Below are 18,003 nucleotides of genomic sequence, written 5' to 3' on the forward strand. Positions count from 1 at the left end.
GTCTGCCTCAAGCTACTCTGTCGTATTCAGAAAAGAGAGTTTCCCGCTAGGAATGAAGTTATAAGAAGAAATTAATCTTTTAGTAATTGTGGTGCTTACGTTATAGCAGTGGTTCTCAAAGAGTAGCGCCTAGCCACATCACCTGGAAACCTGTTAGAAATGCAAATTCTCAGGCCTTACCTACCCCAGACCTCCTGAATCAGCAAGTCTGGGTTGGGGCCCCATACTGTGTGTTTTAACAAGTCTTCTAAGTGACACTTATGCATGCTAAAATTTGAGAACCACGGCTTTATAAACTAGTCATTTTGCTGTTTAAGTTTCTCTTCCTACCTCCTACGCCCCAGAGAGTGTATAAAGGTGTTAAAACCAAAATTTAGCTGGGTAAATTTGAAGAGCTAATTGGCTTTATCAAGTGATTCATGAATCAGGCAGCATCTCATCTGGCAAACAGAGATACTCTGAGGGGTTACACAACATGGAAGGCTTTTATAGGGAGGAGAGGGGACAGGAAAGGAAGTCATCAGCAAGGAAAAAATGAAAGTTCATTGGAAGCAAGTAAAAGTTCAGGTGACGCCAGCTTCGCATTGGCTGAACTATGGCATTTTCTGTTGGCTAGGCTGGTTGCTGGGAAAGAAGGAAGTCATTCTCTTGCTGACGTAGTAAAGTAGTGTACTTCCTGTTTGGGAGTGCAAGGTACATGTTTTCCCATTGGAGTCAGTAACTGACCTTTTTCTCTTGGGGTAATTGATGGCTTCCTGTTTGGGGTAACTGACGCTGAGGATGATGAGTGTAGTGGAGGGGCGTGAGAGCTCCCTTTACAGGCCTTCCCGTCACCAGTTCTAGTTGAGATTTTCTTTTTTTAGTTTTCACAAGGGACAAAAGTGAAAGAAAACTGTCTCTGCAGGTACTTTGTTAGTCTTCTGAATAAATCATTTAATACATTTAGAAGATACCTGTTGAGTACGCATTCTGTTCCTGGCACTGTGTTGTCTACGAACATGGAGTAGACAAGTAAGCAAGTAATTGTAATAAAACATGAGTATTATAATAGCTGTATTTATAAAATACTATAGAAACCAGAGAGATGGAATTATTCTGAGGGTGGGGAAGGGGCATTTGACGTTATTTGAATAGGTGGGATTTGAAGGCAGACAAACAGAAGTGTATTCTAGGCTTGTTCATACATAAGATGACCATGTAATTTATTATCGAAAACAGGTCACTTTTGAGAACCAAAGGGATGCTTTTATACCAGGACAACAGGCATAAGCCAGGACTGTTCTCATTAACTGAGATATATGATCATCCTATTTGTAAAGAGCAAGTAATGCTGTGAATCCACAGTTCTGTCAACTGGTGGAAAACTCATTTCTTTAAATTATTTCTAGAATTTACAACAATTCTTATTGGATGGTTTACTAGTTTCCTAGGGCTCCTGTAACAAATTACCACAAACTAGGTTCTTAAAACAACAGAAATTAATTTTTTTGGAGTTCTGGAGGCTAGAAGTCTGAAATCAAGGTGTCAGCAGGGCCATGCTCTCTGAAGGCTGTAGGGAAGATGATTGCTGGCAGTCCTTGGAGTTCTTGGCTTGTAGCTTCATCCTTCCAATCTCTGCTTCTGTGGCCACACGACCTCTATGTGTGTCTCTGGGTCTCTCAGGGCCTTCTTATGAGGACACCAGTCATTCAATTTAGGGCCCACCCTAAGCCAGTATGACTTCATTTTAACTAATTACATCTGCAAAGACCTTATTTCCACATCAGGTCACATTTACAATATTGGGGTCCAACCTATCTTTTGGGGGGACACAATTCAACCTACAACAGATGGGATGGTTTTAGTAGCTTTTGAAAGTTTCTGCAGTTTAATTTAATTTTTTTGTTATATACAAGGCACTTCTCAAAAACTTAGAATATAATACAAATATTTATTTGATTGAGCCCTCTAACAAGTCAGAATAAATACATTTCTATCCAGGCAATTGCTTTTTGTATTTCTCTTATCTCATAGATATGTGTATGTCTAGCCCAGCCACAGCAACTGGCTAAGGTTGAAATGGCTGCAGCAAAGCTAAAACTAAGCTGTAAGTTTGCAGAAACAAAACCAAAAACCTTTGATCATTGAAATCACCTTATATATTGCAGTTTGCTGTTACTCTAAGTTAAGAGACATAATTTTTGGTCAGTTACTTATTGAATAAATAGACCAGTTGAGGAATTGACTGCTTCTGTGGAAGAGAGAGGATAGAGCATGGTAGAAGTAGACTCGAGCAGCCAGGTTGTTTTGCATGTAATTTTGAGTTATTTGCCTGGGGAATGGCATGCTCCGATTGGAGCCATAATTTCACTTTGCTGAAAAGAGTGTGACATAATACAATAGAAGATTGTTGTCTAGAATTCATTCCTTAAGAATGCTGCTCTGCTGGCTCTGCTCATTCCAGCAGCATAAACTCTACATTATATTCCATGGGTTTGATTATCATTTGGAATTATTTGGGCAGGCTAGTGTTTGGATACTTTGTATTGTTATATTTAACATTGGAACTCTGCCACTGATTATCTGTGTGACATTGACATTCATTTTGGAGGCAATGTATTTAACGCTATGAAAGTCAGTGAAACCTGGATACAGTCTTTGATTAAAACTATAGTATCTTAACATACACAGCCAAAGGCTAAAAGATAACATAAAAAGAGCACCTATAAAAAGAAAAAAGATGTCATAGAAAAGTGAGCAAAGAACAGGAACAGTTTAATTCTTCAAAGAAAATATGCTAATGGCCAATAAATATCTATAAAGATGGTTAATTTAAGGACATGGGTATTAAAACAAGAAATGCTTCTTTTTTTGCCTTGCAGATTGGCAAAAATTAAAGACTAATAATGCAGTTTTTACGAGTTTGTGGGAAAGTAGATCACTGTAGGTGGGAATGTAAATAGGTATAACCTTTTTGTGAGGCCAATTTGGTGATATAAATCAGAGTTCACAAGGCACAAACCCTCTGACATTCTATGTCTGTTCCTAGGAAGCTATTTCCACTTTGCGAATGGTCTGCTCATATCCTTGTACTGCATACCAGAGTTTTACAAATCTTATTAGTGTAATTTCTAAATATGGTAAAACACTCTCGTCCTGTTTACTTAAAATATTCTGCCTAGTCTCTTATTTGCCTTTCTATTCTGGTTCTAAGTGAGGCCTTTTAAAAACTAGGTAGAAGTTTCAATGTACTTATTCAAATCGGTTTCCTTTCTGATTTCTCCTGCAGCCTGTGAGCTTAGATAGCCCTCACCTCTTTAGAAGTTTCATAAATACTTAATTTTAGTCCTTTCTATTTTTTCATTAGTCTTTTAAAAACTTTAACTCTTTAAGGTTCCTGTTTAAGATTCCTGTAATTAATTTGGGGTTACCAGATTGCTGACCAGTTATCCCTGCATTGTTTATTGAAAATTCTTCCCTTCTCCTCCTTCCTCTAATAATAAATTATTTTATGTATTAGCAATTCATTTTGGGGTTAATCCATTCTGAAGTGATTTGCCAGTTCTTTTGCTAAGTTCACACTGTTTTAACTAGTTTGCAGAAAATTAAAGTTCAATAAATTAATTTAGAGTATTTTTTAAAATTCTTGCCCATTTATTATTGCTGATAAAATATGGAATAATTTTGTCAAGTTCCAAAAAAGTCTTTTGGAGTTTTTTTGTCATTTATAGTAAACTTAAAAATTTTGAAACATTTGCCATTTATAAAATATTTAACTTTCTCATACTGTGTCCTGGTATGTGTTGCCAACTATTTAAGCCGTCTTTATATCTCAGTATTTTTATGTAGATGACATAATTTTCTTATTAAAATAGTACCTAGATGTTTTTACATTTTGATACTATTGGGAATGAGATCTCTATTTATATTTCCTAACTTCTTATTGTCAGGCTATTATAAGAGTTTCATAGATTTCATGTACACATATTTAGCTTGTTTCATATAAACATAAATTCTTTTATGAAATTCAGTAATTTTAAAATTAATTCCTCAGTGTTCATAGTGCTTTAATTTCTTCTTTCAGGCCTTCTAGATAGATAGTCACATCTTCCATACTTGACAGTAAGCTCTATGAGGACTGAAACTTTATTATTACTTAAATTTGTATCCTAAGTGCCTGTCACGTAGTGTAAATCAGTATATAAATATTTGTTGAATAAATGAATGAGATCATGATGAGTAGAGAAAGCACTATGAGAATATAATGACTGCCTCTGGGTGATGTTTTCTTTATTTTCTACTTATGTCTCAGGTTTTTTAGAGTAACCATCTTTTACTTCTATAACTGGAAAAAAAAACAAATGTAAGGGAAAAAGCTTAACTTTAAATTCTGTTTCTTAACTGAGGTTCAAGGATAGTTTATCATTTTAGTAGAGTTGATTGGATGTTTTCTATAAATCCCAGGTGCGTTGCCCAGAGGAATGATCTATGAGGACGTGACATCAAATCTAAGAATAGGAAGCAGGACTCTTACAAGGAAGATAGTGGGAAGCTACTCAAATCTAAAAAGTATTTTTTGTTTTTTGTTTTATGAAATGAACGTGGTTTGCATGCAGAGCTTTAAGGAAGAACATACACAACTCTGTGGGCTTTGTGCTCCTCTGGCCCTTTTTAGGGTACCTAGCCCTGAGGCAGAATTCACAGGAATCTCAGCTATCTCAGCAATAGAGATCATTTTTACTCTGTCCTCCCTAATGTGAGTGGGCCAATTGAATTATGCAATCTTTGTGCCCAGGTTGCTCAGTAAAAGCCTACTTACTGGAGTGCAGAGCTCAAATAGGAGCTGGGTGTGCCCCTTCTGATGTCCACCCTGGGTGCAATAGTGATGGTAGTTGCCTCTAGATTGTGGCTAGGGGTAGGTCTTTCTGCCTGGAAAGACAGAATTGAGTCTCAGAATTGATTCCCCCATGTTTCTCCTTAACTGAGGAGGGTATGGTGTCTGTATACTCTGATGTCTAATCTGGATGGGCTGACTGTACCTGCTTTGCCTCACCAAAACAGCTTCATCGCCACTGCATAGCCTTTCAGATCAGGGCGTGTACTTTTTTTTTGGTTGCTCACTTGGTCACTTTGTTTTCCATACTTAGGAACAGAAATTATCTGAGTGGTATGTACAACTGTCTGATACACGTTAATTCAGTCATAGGTGTTTTTATTTAATAAATTTTAAGTGGAATTTTTTAAAAACACTTTTAATTTGAAATTACAGATTAACAGGAAGTTGCAAAGATAATACAGAAAGGTCCTGTGTACTCTTCACCTAGTTTGCCCAATGGCTATGTCTTATGTTAACTATAGTATAATGTTAAAACCAATAAGTTGACATCTCTACGATGTGTATTATAGTTCTGTGCCATTTTATCACATATGTAGATTCCTGTAACCACCAACATAGTCAAGATACAGAACGATTGCCACTAAGATCTCCCTTATACCACCCCTTTATAATCACGTCCTGTGGGCAGACCCCAAGACTGCCCCCAGGTCTGGTAATTCACTAGAAGGACTTGCAGAACTCATGTACTCCTGGCTGTGTTTTATTACAGTGAAAGGATATTAAACAGGATCAGTGAACGAAAACAGTGCATTGAGCAGAATTTGGAGGATACCGAGCATGAGTTTCCAAGAGTCTTCTCCCAGTGGAGTTGACAGGGTGCATTTAATCCCTCAGCAACAAACTCTAGCAACATGTGTGAAGTGTTTTCTGTTGGGGAAGTTCACTTAAGCCTAAGATTCCAGGGTTTTTATTGGAGGCTGGTCACATAGGCACAAGCACCCTCATGATTGACCCCCCCCCCCAAGAAGGAAAGCAGTATTCACCATACATCACACAGTCTGCACAAACTGTCTAGACAAGTTGGTACAGTGTGGATCAAGACTCCAAGCATACAAAACACCCTTATCAGTTAGTACATAAAGATACTCTTAAGACCTCAGTTCCCAGGAGCTGGCCAGGAGTCAGCCACAGAAGCAGGCCCTTCTGAAGTCGAGAATGTGCACGATTTGAGCAACTCAGGCCTGCTTGGTTAACTCTTCCTGGATATGGAGAAACAATTCTGGGCCCACAGTGGAGGTGAGGGTTGGGCAGGTTGGGGTAGGTACTACTTTAGATAGAGTGGCCAGGGAAGGCCTTTCTGAAAGTATGACATGAAAGCTGAGACCTAAATGAGGAGAGGGAAATCAGCATATAAACAGCAAGGGTCACAGCATTTAGGCATTAGAACACTTGTGCAAAGTCCCCCAAAAGAGAGAAATTGAAAGGAGGCCTATATTAGTTTTCTGTTGTTGCCGTAGCAAGTTACCACAAACCTATCAGCTTAAAACAACACCCAGAGTATTGTAAGTATTTTAAGTCAGCACTCCTGGCCAGCTCAGCCAGGTACTCTGTTAAGGCTCTCAAGAGGTCCAAATGAAGATGTCATCCAATCTGGGCTCTTATCTGGAGGCTATGGGGAGCATCTGCTTCCAGACATACTTAAATGTTGGTGGAAATGAGTTTAATGAAGTTATGCAACTGAGGTCTTCATTTCTTTGCTGGCTGTCAGCCAGGGGTCATTCTCAGCTTCTAGAAGCCACCCACATTTCTTACATTTCTCCACCTTCAAAGCCAGCAATGGTTCTTTGAATCTCTTTGACTTCCCATTCTGCCCTCCTCTTCTGCTTTATATTTTAAAAACAATTTTATTGAGGTATAATTCACATACCACAGAATTCACCTATTTAAAGGGCACAATTCAGGACTTCCCTGGTGGCGCAGTGGTTAAGAATCCACCTGCCAGTGCAGGGGACACGGGTTTGAGCCCTGGTCCTGGAAGATCTCACATGCCGCAGAGCAGCTAAGCCCGTGCGCCGCAACTACTGAGCCTGCACTCTAGAGCCCGCGAGCCACAACTACTGAGCCTGCGCTCTAGAGCCTGCGAGCCGCAACTACTGAGCCCACGTGCCACAACTACTGAAGCCCACGTGCCTAGAGCCTGTGCTCCGCAACAAGAGAAGCCACCGCAATGAGAAGCCTGCGCACTGCATTGAAGAGTAGCCCCCGCTCGCTGCAACTAGAGAAAGTCCATGCACAGCAACGAAGACCCAACGCAGCCAAAAATATTAAAAAAAAAAAAATCATTTGAGGAACCGTCAGATGGTTTCCAAAAGCATCTGCACCATTTTACATTCCCATCAGCAATGTATGAGCGTTTCAGTTTCTCCACATCTTTGTCAACACTTGTTATTATCTGACTTTTTTTTTTTTTTGGCTGTGTTGGGTCTTCGTTGCTGCACGTGGGCTTTCTCTAGTGGCGAGCGGGAGCTACACTTTGTTGCAGTGCACGGGCTTCTCACTGTGGTGGCTTGTCTTGTTGCGGAGTATGGGCTCTAGGCGCATGGGCTTCAGTAGTTGTGGCGTGTGGGCTCAGTAGTTGTGGCTTGCGGGCTCTAGAGCGCAAGCTCAGTAGTTGTGGCACACAGGCTTAGTTGCTCCGTGGCATGTGGGATCTTCCTGGACCAGGGCTCAAACCTGTGTCCCCTGCATTGGCAGGTGGATTCTTAACCACTGCGCCACCAGGGAAGTCCTATCTGACTTTTTAATACTAGCCATCCAACTGAATGTGAAGTGGTATCTCATTGTGGTTTTGATTTTTATTTCCCTAATGACTAATGATGTCAAAAGTCATTTAACGTGCTTATTGACCATTGGCATATCTTCCTTGGAGAAGTGTCTATTCAGATCTTTTACCCATTTTAGAAATTGGGTCGTTTATCTTTAAAAATATTGAGTTATAACAGTTCATTACACATTCTGTATACGAGTTCTTTATTAGATACATGATTTGCAAATATTTTCTCCCATTCTGTGGGTTGTCTTTTCACTTTCTTGATGGGATCCTTGGAAGCACAAAAGTTTTTAATTCTGATGAAGTACAATTTATCTATCTTTTCTTTTGTTGTTTATGCTTTTGGTGTCATATCTAAGAATCCTTTACAAAATCCAAGATCATGACGTTTTACCTGTGTTTTTGGCCAAGAGTTTTTATAGTTTTAGCTTTTACATTTAGGTCTTTAATCCATTTTTAGTTAACTTTTATACGTGGTGTGAGACAACGGTCTGACCTTATTCTTCTGCATGTAATGATCCCATTGTCCCAGCACGATTTGTTGAAAAGACTCTTCCATTTGATAGTTGTGACCATAGATGTGTGGGTTTATTTCTGGACTCATAGTTCTATCCCATTGCTCCACATGTCTGTCCTTGTGCCAGTTCCACACCGTTTTGATTATCATAGGTTCGTAGTAAGTTTTGAAATTGGTAACTGTAAGTGCTCCTACATTCTTTTTCAAGATTGTTTTGACTATTCTGGGTTCCTGTCCTCTTCTGCATTTAGGGTTCATGTGCTTATATTGGTCCCACCTGGAAAATCAGGATAATCTCTCTATTTTAAGGTCAACTGATTAGTAATCTTGTCTGGAAAGTTTTTTTGGCCATGTGAGATAATCACAGGTGTAAAACAGAGTGAAGGTCATGGGGGCACAAAGCCTATGAGGCTTAGATTTGTGAAAAGGTAGGAGCAGAAGTTGGATAGAGGGGTATGAATGGAAGTTTCAGAAATATTAATTTGTCCGAAGTTACATTTCAGAGCTGGGATTTGAATGCAGATTTGACCGATCTCCATGTTCTCATGTGCACATCAAATTGGTCTTCATAGATGCATAGCTATTATTTTTAAGTTTTCATCTCAACCTGTTGAGTTCTTAGTATATGCTAAGTCCTCACAGCAATTCTACTATGTTTTTCTAGCTCTCACATAGTACCTGGGCAAGTCTCTGAGTGCAGGTAATAGGCTCTACTGGAGCTGGCATAAGAAAAAAACAGTCAGGGATCAAGGGGTGTGTTTCAGAATCTGATGGTAGGCAAGCAGCTAAACCTTAGCAAAGGATTGGAACTGAGAAATGGAAACCCCTCAGGACCTAGAGAGTATTTTTCTTCTGCCACTTTTCTCTGCTTCTTGTTGTATATCTTGTTGTATACCAGTCTGTTGTATCTGCAGACTGGTTACTCAGACCACTTGTTGGAAGGTGGTCATGCCACAGCTTCTCCATCATTCAAGAGAACAGCCCAGACTTAGTCCCATTTCCAAAACTTCATTTTGGGTCAAGTGTCCACCTCTGGATCAATCAGCTGTGGCCCTGCAGTGGTGGGGGAGGGGGGACTGCACCATATACAAACAGGGCAGCTGACCTTTGTAGATTTGGGGAACAGTTCCCTGAGGAAAGGGAAGTTGCTGACACATTTGTTACGTAGACTCCCTAAAATGTGTTCATTTTAGTAACAGATCTGTGCTATAGTCTTTGTAGTGTAAAAAACTTTAAACTTACTGAATTGGTATAAGGAAAAAACAGATATTTCTTTTTGCCTACTCCTCTTGGAATTGAAGAAACGGACCACAGGATGTTGATGGTGAGATTAGCTCAGACTCTCAAAATAGTTTGATGGCACTCAGGACTTAGTACAAGTGTAGGCTCTTGTGATGTCCCTGCCACTTACTACCTTTTTGATTGAACAAATCATAATTTCTCAGTCTCAGTGTCTTTATCTGTATTATAATAGGAGAAAGTAGACGGTCTTAAAGTTTCTTAACTTATCATTCTAGACTCTGGCTATATTTTGTTATTCTTCCTTTCTACCTCAGCCTCATTTACTAAATGATAAGTGCAACAGATCTAAATCCTGTCCTTGGAGGGCTTTAATCTCATAGAGGCAATGAAGAGTATTTGTAAACGTGCAGGTCTCCCTGCCATGTCTCGTTAGTTAACTCTTACAGACCCTACTGCCAGAGTGTGTTGCCATCCCTCCCCTTTCCATTCCCACTGTATTACCTCTATTATTATAACCTCTTACTGTATTTGTCTCTTGATCATTATCCCTGTCTCCTGTTCTGCACTTTTCCCCAATCCAAACTAGAAATTGCCTCTCAAATTAAAAAAAAAAAAAAAAAAATCATACAGTAAAGTTGAATTTTGGGGGAGTATACAGTTCTATGAATATAAAAACATGTATAGATTTATGTAAACACCTCCATAATCAGAATACAGAACAGTTCTATCACCTCTAAAAAAGTTCTTGTGCTATTCCTTTATAGACATCCTCTCTCCAACCCTAATTCCTAACAAACCCTGATTATACAGTATGTAAACTTTTTTCAAAAATATTTATTTTATTTACTTTATTTATTTATTTTGGCTGCGCTGGGTCTTAGTTGCAGTATGTGGGATCTTCGTTGCAGCGTGCGGGATCTTTAGTTGCAGCACGCGGGCTTCTTAGTTGCAGCATGCATGCGGGATCTAGTTCCCCGACCAGGGATTGAACCCGAGCCCCCTGCATTGGGAGTGTGGAGTATTACCCACTGGACCACCAGGGAAGTCCCTACAGTATGTAAACTGTTAAAACTGGCTTCATTCACTCATCATAAAGCCTTTGAGATTTCATCCAAGTTGTTGGGTATGTTTTTTTGTTGTTGTTTTTGCTGAGTAGCATTCCATTGCATGGATGTACCACACAGTTTGTTTATTCATTCATCTATTGAAGGATATTTTGGTTGTTTCCATTTTTTGATGATCATAAATAATGTTACTAGAAACATTTTTGTATAGATTTTTTTTTTTTAAAGGGAACGCTATTTATTTATTTATTTATTTTGGCTGTGTTGGGTCTTCGTTTCTGTGCCAGGGCTTTCTCTAGTTGCGGCGAGCGGGGGCCACTCTTCATCGCGGTGCGCGGGCCTCTCACAGTCGTGGCCTCTCTTGTTGCGGAGCACAAGCTCCCGACGCACAGGCTCAGTAGTTGTGGCTCACGGGCCTAATTGCTCCGCGGCATGTGGGATCCTCCCAGACCAGGGCTCGAACCCGTGTCCCCTGCATTGGCAGGCAGATTCTCAACCACTGCACCACCAGGGAAGCCCTTGTATAGATTTTTGAGTGAACATCAGTTTTATTTCTCTGGAGGAAATAACTGGGAATAGGATTGCTGGGTTGTATGGTAAGTGTATTTAACTTTTTATGAAACTACCAAATTGTTTTCCATGGTGGTTGTACCATTTGCATCCCACTAGGAGGGTTCTAGTTGCTCTGCCTCCTTGCTACCACTTGGTATTGTTCTTAATTTAATTATTCTAATAGGTGTGTAGTGAAATCTCATGGTGATTTAATTTACATTTCTCTAACAGATGATGATGTTGAACAACTTTTCACGTGCTTATTTGCCATGTTGTCAAGAACTGTGACTGACGTGGGTTTTTACCCTCTTAAACGTAACAAGTTAGCCTGCCAGTTTCATGGATGCTGGAAGAAGTCATGAGACTCTGGAGTTGGAGACAAAGGACTTTATTATTATTCATAGGACATCAGTAAAACAAGCTTCATCTCACGTGGGCTACCCTTGTCCCCAAGTCCCATGGGGCTGGTGTCACAGCTGAGGAACCTAAGCTTAAGGAACCCAAATCCTTTATAATGGGCAGCTAACAAACCCACCTGACTTTTGACCTGGAGGGAAACATTATATCTATTTTACTTGACAGTAAACAAACTTGCCCTTTCTCTGGAGGGAGACAGTGATCTGTTCCTCCTGAGAATGTTAGATATGCAAACATCCTTGAAGATGTAGTCTGTTACGAAGGCCTCTTGTACAGAAATGTGAGACACCCGTGGAGAATTGTCTCCCAGTGTGTATATCTTCTTTGGATAAGTCTGTTCAAGTCTTTTGCCCATTTTTTTAATTGGGTGGTTTTTCTTTCTGTTGAGTTTTCAGAATTCTTTATATGTTCTGGATGCAAGTCCTTTGTCAGATATATGATTTGCGAGTATTTTCTTCCAGTCTGTAGTTTGTCTTTTCATTTTCCGTGCAGTGTCATTGGAGAAGCAAAAGTTTTTAGTTTTGCTGCCAAGTTTGGGCCGCAGGTTCCAACCCTACTTCTGTGAGCTGTGGTTCCCATGTTGGTTCATTTTTCAGAGGCTTCGCAGTGCTATTTTGATCTGTTTCCTGCGTGTGTCAGTCTGAAACCCGTGCAGTGGTCTCTATTAGTGTGAATTTTAGTCTCTGATCCTGAATAGCATGAGATCCATGCACACATTTTCAGCTTGCTTTCTTGAGTTCTCCTCATTGATTCCTCCTGTATTTTTAAAGTTCTCTCGGGGCTCATCTTCTCTCCTCTGGGTGGAAAGCTGTGGAATTAGTTACCCCACTCTGTCTTGTACTCCCATCACTGTCTAGGAGACTAGAGAGTGGGAGGAATGGATAGTTCCCCTTCCTCCGAGTTTAGCTCCTGCAGTCTCTCATTCCAGCCGCTTCTGTGGACACCATGTGATTGCTCATGGCTCAAGAGAAGGAGGGGGAAAAAAGACAAGAAAACGGAGGGATTTTCATATTTCCTCTCAGTGTTAGGAGTTCCCTTTCTCATTCTTTGAGCCAGAGCTAGAGGAGCTCTCTCTGGCCCTGGTGTCCATTTCTGGGTTGGCTTGGTGATACTGTAGGGGAAAAAAGGGTAAACTCATCGAGGGTTCAGTGATACACTGAATTCTGGTCTTCTTCCTTAATTCTTCTCCTCCCTTTCGCCTTTGAGAATCCTCAAAAATAGTGCTTAGCTCATGCCATCTAGGCTTTATAGCTGGACTACACCTGTGAAGTCTCTCTTCCCCACACCCTGCGGCTGCTCATGTCTGTCTTCATTTTTTTTTCTTATATTTATTTTTATCCTTGATTTCCTTCTCGGGTCACCCGTCTGCCTGCATACCTTAATGTTCAGCCAAAGATTGTTGTTTGTTCAAAGACTGAATTTGTGCACAAACATCTCTAGCCAGCAAGGCTTCCATTGTCTGGCCAACAAAGACTGTGCATACACACAGGAGATGCGAGAGAGCCGGTCGGTGGCTTGAAGTTTGAATGCATTCCTTGGTTCACACTTTGATCCATCAGCAGAGAGGAAGTTTTGTCTGTCTTTGTAGTTGATTTTGGTGGAGAGGATTTATTGTCCTCTTCACTTCATCATACTGGAAAACAGAACTCCACCTCTCAAGTTTTATGTCTTAAAATAGACACCTATCCTGATTTCCCCTTTTCACTGAAACAACAGTGCTGTAACCCAGCTCTTGCCTGAAGTTTTAAAAAGCCATCATAATTGAACTTCACACGTAATTGCTTCTGTTTACCTCCTGCTTATACCACATCATTCATGTTCTGCGTTTGCTGTCCTGTCTCTGAGTGTTTTGCAAAAGATGTTCTTCCTGTCCGGAATGTCTTCCCTCTTTTGTGTCATCGCTCGAAGACCCTCTTAAGCCTCAACTCAAGGCTCTTGAAGGTCTACATCATCCCCCACCCTTCACTCCCTGGCCCAGGTGGTCTCTCCATGCTCCCTAAGTCAGAATGACCTCACCTTCTCCCACCGCCCCTCGGTTTCATAGCACTTTTCTCTTTTTCTTCATTGTTCATGTTGCCTGTGTTTTTGTTTATGAATTTTCACATCTAATAAAATGGAGATAATATCTACCTTGGTTTTTGTGAGAAATAATTATACTGAGTACCTGTCACAATATTAGGCATGTAGTGAGTGGTGGCAAACAGTAGGGCCTTGAATGCCATCTCAAGGAGTTTAGATTCTATTCTGATGCTTTAATTACACTTGTTTTCTTGGTGAATGTTAAATTATCTCATTTGGGACAAAGTATTCACTTTTATATCGTTGAAATGAAGTTGTCTTTTTGAGCCAAATGACATAATGTAGTAAGAACATAGAGTATTTCAAGAAGATTGTACTTTGTCCCTCAGGTTTAAAATGGTAGCAAATAAGAAGAATCTATTAGTCCCCCTTTTTTTAATATTAAAATCTTTTTTTTATTGTGGTAAAAAACACATAACATAAAATTTACCATCTTAACCATTTTTAAAGTGTACAGGGGCTTCCCTGGTGGCACAGTGGTTGAGAATCTGCCTGCCAATGCAGGGGACACAGGTTCGAGCCTTGGTCCGGGAAGATCCCACATGACACGGAACAACTAAGCCCGTGTGCCACAACTACTGAGCCTGCACTCGAGAGCTCACGAGCCACAGCTACTGAGCCCACGTGCCACAACTACTGAAGCCTGTGCGCCCTAGAGCCCGTGCTCCGCAACAAGAGAAGCCACCGCAGTGAGAAGCCCGCGCACCGCAACGAAGAGTAGCCCCCGCTCGCCACAACTAAAGAAAGCCTGCACGCAGCAATGAAGACCCAATGCAGCCATAAATAAATAAATTAATTAATTAATTAAAAAATAAAAAAGTGTACAGTAGTGTTAACTATGTGCACCTTGTACAACAGATCTCTAGAACTTTTTTGTCTGGCAAAACTGAAACCCTATACCCATTGAATAGCAACTCCTCTTTGCCTCCTTTCCCCCAGCCCCTGGCAACCATCATTCTACTTTCTGGTTCTGAGAGTTTGACTAATTTAGATACCTCATGTAGGTGGAATAATGTCTTTGATTTGCCTTTTTGTGATTGGCTACTTGACATAATGTTCTCAAGGTTCGTCCATGTTGTAGCATGTGATTTAAGGCTATATAATATTCCATTGTATATACCATGTTTTCTTCATCCGTTCATCCTGTGTTTATACATTCATCCTTTCATGGATATTTAGATTGCTTGGCTGTTGTGAATAATGCTGTGAATGTTGTGAATAATGCTTGAATGTTGTGAATAACAACTCTTGGCTGTGGTGAATAATGCTCAGTGAACATGAGTGTGCAGGTATCTCTTCAAGATCCTGTTTTCAGTTCTTTTGGGTGTATACCCAGAAGTGAGATTGCTGGATCATATGATAATTCTATTTCTAATTTTTTGAGGAACCACCATACTGTTTTCCCCAGTAGCTGTGCCATTTTACATTCCCACCAACTGTACACAAGGGTTCCAATTTTTCCACATCCTTGCCAACACTTGCTATTTGTGTTCTTTTTGATGATAGTCATTCTGTCAGGTGTGTGGTGATATCTCCTTGTGGTTTTGATTTGCATTTACCTGATGATTAGTGACATTAAGCATCTTTTCACATGTTGGCTATTTGTACATCTTCTTTGGAGAATTGTCTATTCATGGCCTTTGCTAATTTTTAATTGGATTTTTGTTGTTGTTGAGTTTTAGGAGTTCTTTACATATTCTGGATATTAACCTCTCATCAGATATATGGTTTGCAGATATTTTATCCCATTCTATAGGTTGCCTTTTCACTCTGTTGATTCCTTTCCTGTGTAGGAGTTTTTAAGTTTGATGTAGTCCCATTTGTCTATTTTTGCTCTTGATGCTTGTACTTTTGGTGTCATATCCAAGAAATTGTCTCCAAATCTAATGTTATGAAGTTTTTCCCTATGTTTTCTTCTAGGAGTTTTATAGTTTCATGTCTTCTGTTTAGGTCTTTAATCCAATATTAGTCCTTCTTAAAGTGTTCTTTATATTATTGGGCAGGAATAAGAAGTTTCTTCTTTAGTATGACAGTAATTTGCAATATTTAAACTTTCTTTTTCCCTCCTTCCCTCCCTCTCTCCTTTCTTCCATTATAGCTTGAAGATGATAGACTCATTCATTTTTTTTTCTTAATTGCTTTGCTGTAAGTAGAATGATAGTGAATTCATTTTCAACAAAACTTTCTTGTTTGCTCTTTGATTAACAGGAAGAAGATGAGCCTTAAGTCTGAACGCCGAGGAATTCATGTGGATCAGTCAGAGCTCCTATGCAAGAAAGGATGTGGTTATTACGGCAACCCTGCTTGGCAGGGTTTCTGCTCTAAGTGCTGGAGGGAGGAGTACCACAAAGCCAGGCAGAAGCAGATTCAGGAGGATTGGGAACTAGCAGAGCGGTAAAAGGACTTAACTAGGGGTGGTTTAACAGTGGTATAACTGGATACATAGCTCTGTCATTGTCAGAATACATTTTTTTCTTCTGTTTTGATCTGTCAGCAAGTCAGTTTAATATTAAGAGAAATGAATTTTTTCCCCTCATTCAGCGTTTAATGAGTAGCTTTCAGTGATTTCTTCATTTTGTCTTTGTCTTAACTTTTAATTGTTCTGTGTTTGGGATGCGTGAGTCTTAGTTCTCTAATAAAGACAGTAAGCTCCTTGGAGTAGAAGAATGGAGATAAACATATTTCGTGGTGAAGATTAAATGAGGTTATTGCACATGACTTTCATCAAGCATTATTTTCCTCCTCCTTTTAATATATCCAGCATGGCATCTGGCACAGTGATGAGCACATAATAACAGAAACCTGTTGATTTGTATATATAATCCTTACATTATGGAAATTTAACTTTTCTTTAAAAAAATGGCATTTGTTAGTATTATGCAGAAATATGATTATGATAAAAATTAAAACATAGAATGTCTGGTGAGCATAGGAACTAATAAAATACCATGAATAATGTTAATCCTTTACCAAAGCATCCTAGAAACTGTGAAGCTTCTCAATAAAAGAAAGACTGCTCTCTGACAGCTTTTGCTGGTTTTTTTTATATTTAATCAGGTATTTGTTGAGTGATTACTTTGCTACCATCTGTGACGAACTCAGTATTATAAAGTACACTTGCTGCCTTCAGTGACTCCATGGTCAGTCAGAGAGAAAATATAGACATAGAACATTAACTATTTCCTCGGGTTTCCCATTGCATTCCGGATATTCTCTGTAGCTGATCCTATTTTAGAAAGAAAGTAGAGGCCACTAGGCATGAATTCCCTTAGCTTTCTCCCCTGTTATCAAACTGAATTAGTGTCTTTATATTAACTTCTGTTTTGTCTCAGAGAAAGATGTGTCCCTATTCCATTCTCATACCAACACCTCTACCTGTGATTTTGTTGCTGTTTCTTACTGCTTCCAATTGCGACCTTGCTTGAGATTTCCTACAGCACTTTCTCATATTTGAACAGGCATGAGAATCACCTGGAAAGCTTGTAAAAACGATGGTCACTGAACCTCACCCTCAGAATCTCTGACTCTCATAGGTTGGGAGTGAGGCTTGAGAATTTGCATTTTTAACAAGTTCCCAGGTGATGTTGATGCTGCTGTCTGGGGAATCCACTTTGAGAACCATAGTTCTATAGATAGCCTTTGAGATTTACTATAAATACCTCAAATTCAGCTGGTCCAAGGCCAGATTTCTTGCTTTTATTTACTCTAATCCCCACTCCCAGCAGTTCCTCCTGAACCTCCTTCTGTATCAATTAACGACATCACTATTTATTCAGTTGGCTAAAAAACATTAGTCATTCTTAATTTCTCCTTCACCTCCCACACTGTTTACAACTAATTAAGCAAGTTCTGCTTATTCTAGCTAAGAGAAGTGTTTTGAATTTCATCCTCTCCTATTTTCCAGGTTCTTATTTCTCTCACTTAAATCTTTGTAATATATTCTTAATTATTGTCTCTGTCCCTAGTCTCTCTGCCCCTCAAGTTGTCACACAGCTACCTGCATTACCTTTAAAACACACATCAGATAATGGTAACTTACTGGATTGTAGTCCTTCTTGGTTCCCCACCACGTGATGAAATCCAGGATTATAGCAGGCTTGGCAGTCAAGGTTTCTTACCACCTGGTGCCTAACTGTACATCCAGCATCATAGTCCATCCCACCGCCAGTGATCTGACTACGCTGAACGAACTTGGTCCACAACAAAAGCCACATCCTTCACATTTGTAGTACCTTCTTCCTGGAATGCCCTTTTATTTGGCGGAATCCTCTTGATCCTTCTAAGACTGGCCTAAATGTCACCATTATAAAACCACCGTTATACAACCAGATTTAGTTTATTTTTTCCTATGTTCTCATAGCACTTGGGTTTTGCTCTCTACTATAGGCACTGTTACATTATGTGGTAATTATTTACTTGTCTTTTTCTCTCTTCCAACCTTGAGGTTGTCAGGGAAAAGGACTAGACTTTATTTGCTTTATGTAAC

General features: G+C 39.7%; 1 protein-coding gene across 7 annotated transcripts in view; it reads left to right on the plus strand.

Moving 5' to 3' along the window:
- The window catches only part of TMEM248 (transmembrane protein 248), a 143,324-nt gene that overhangs the window by 36,359 nt on the left and 88,962 nt on the right, over positions 1-18,003 (plus strand). For all 7 annotated transcript variants that reach the window (XM_059898222.1, XM_059898218.1, XM_059898219.1 and 4 more), the window contains one exon: positions 15,726-15,911. In XM_059898222.1, the coding sequence (XP_059754205.1) occupies positions 15,726-15,911 (186 nt within the window). The remainder of the gene's footprint in view (positions 1-15,725; positions 15,912-18,003) is intronic.

The sequence above is a fragment of the Balaenoptera ricei genome, chromosome 15 (genome assembly GCF_028023285.1).
Source record: "Balaenoptera ricei isolate mBalRic1 chromosome 15, mBalRic1.hap2, whole genome shotgun sequence".
In the NCBI taxonomy this organism is placed as follows: Eukaryota; Metazoa; Chordata; class Mammalia; order Artiodactyla; family Balaenopteridae; genus Balaenoptera; species Balaenoptera ricei.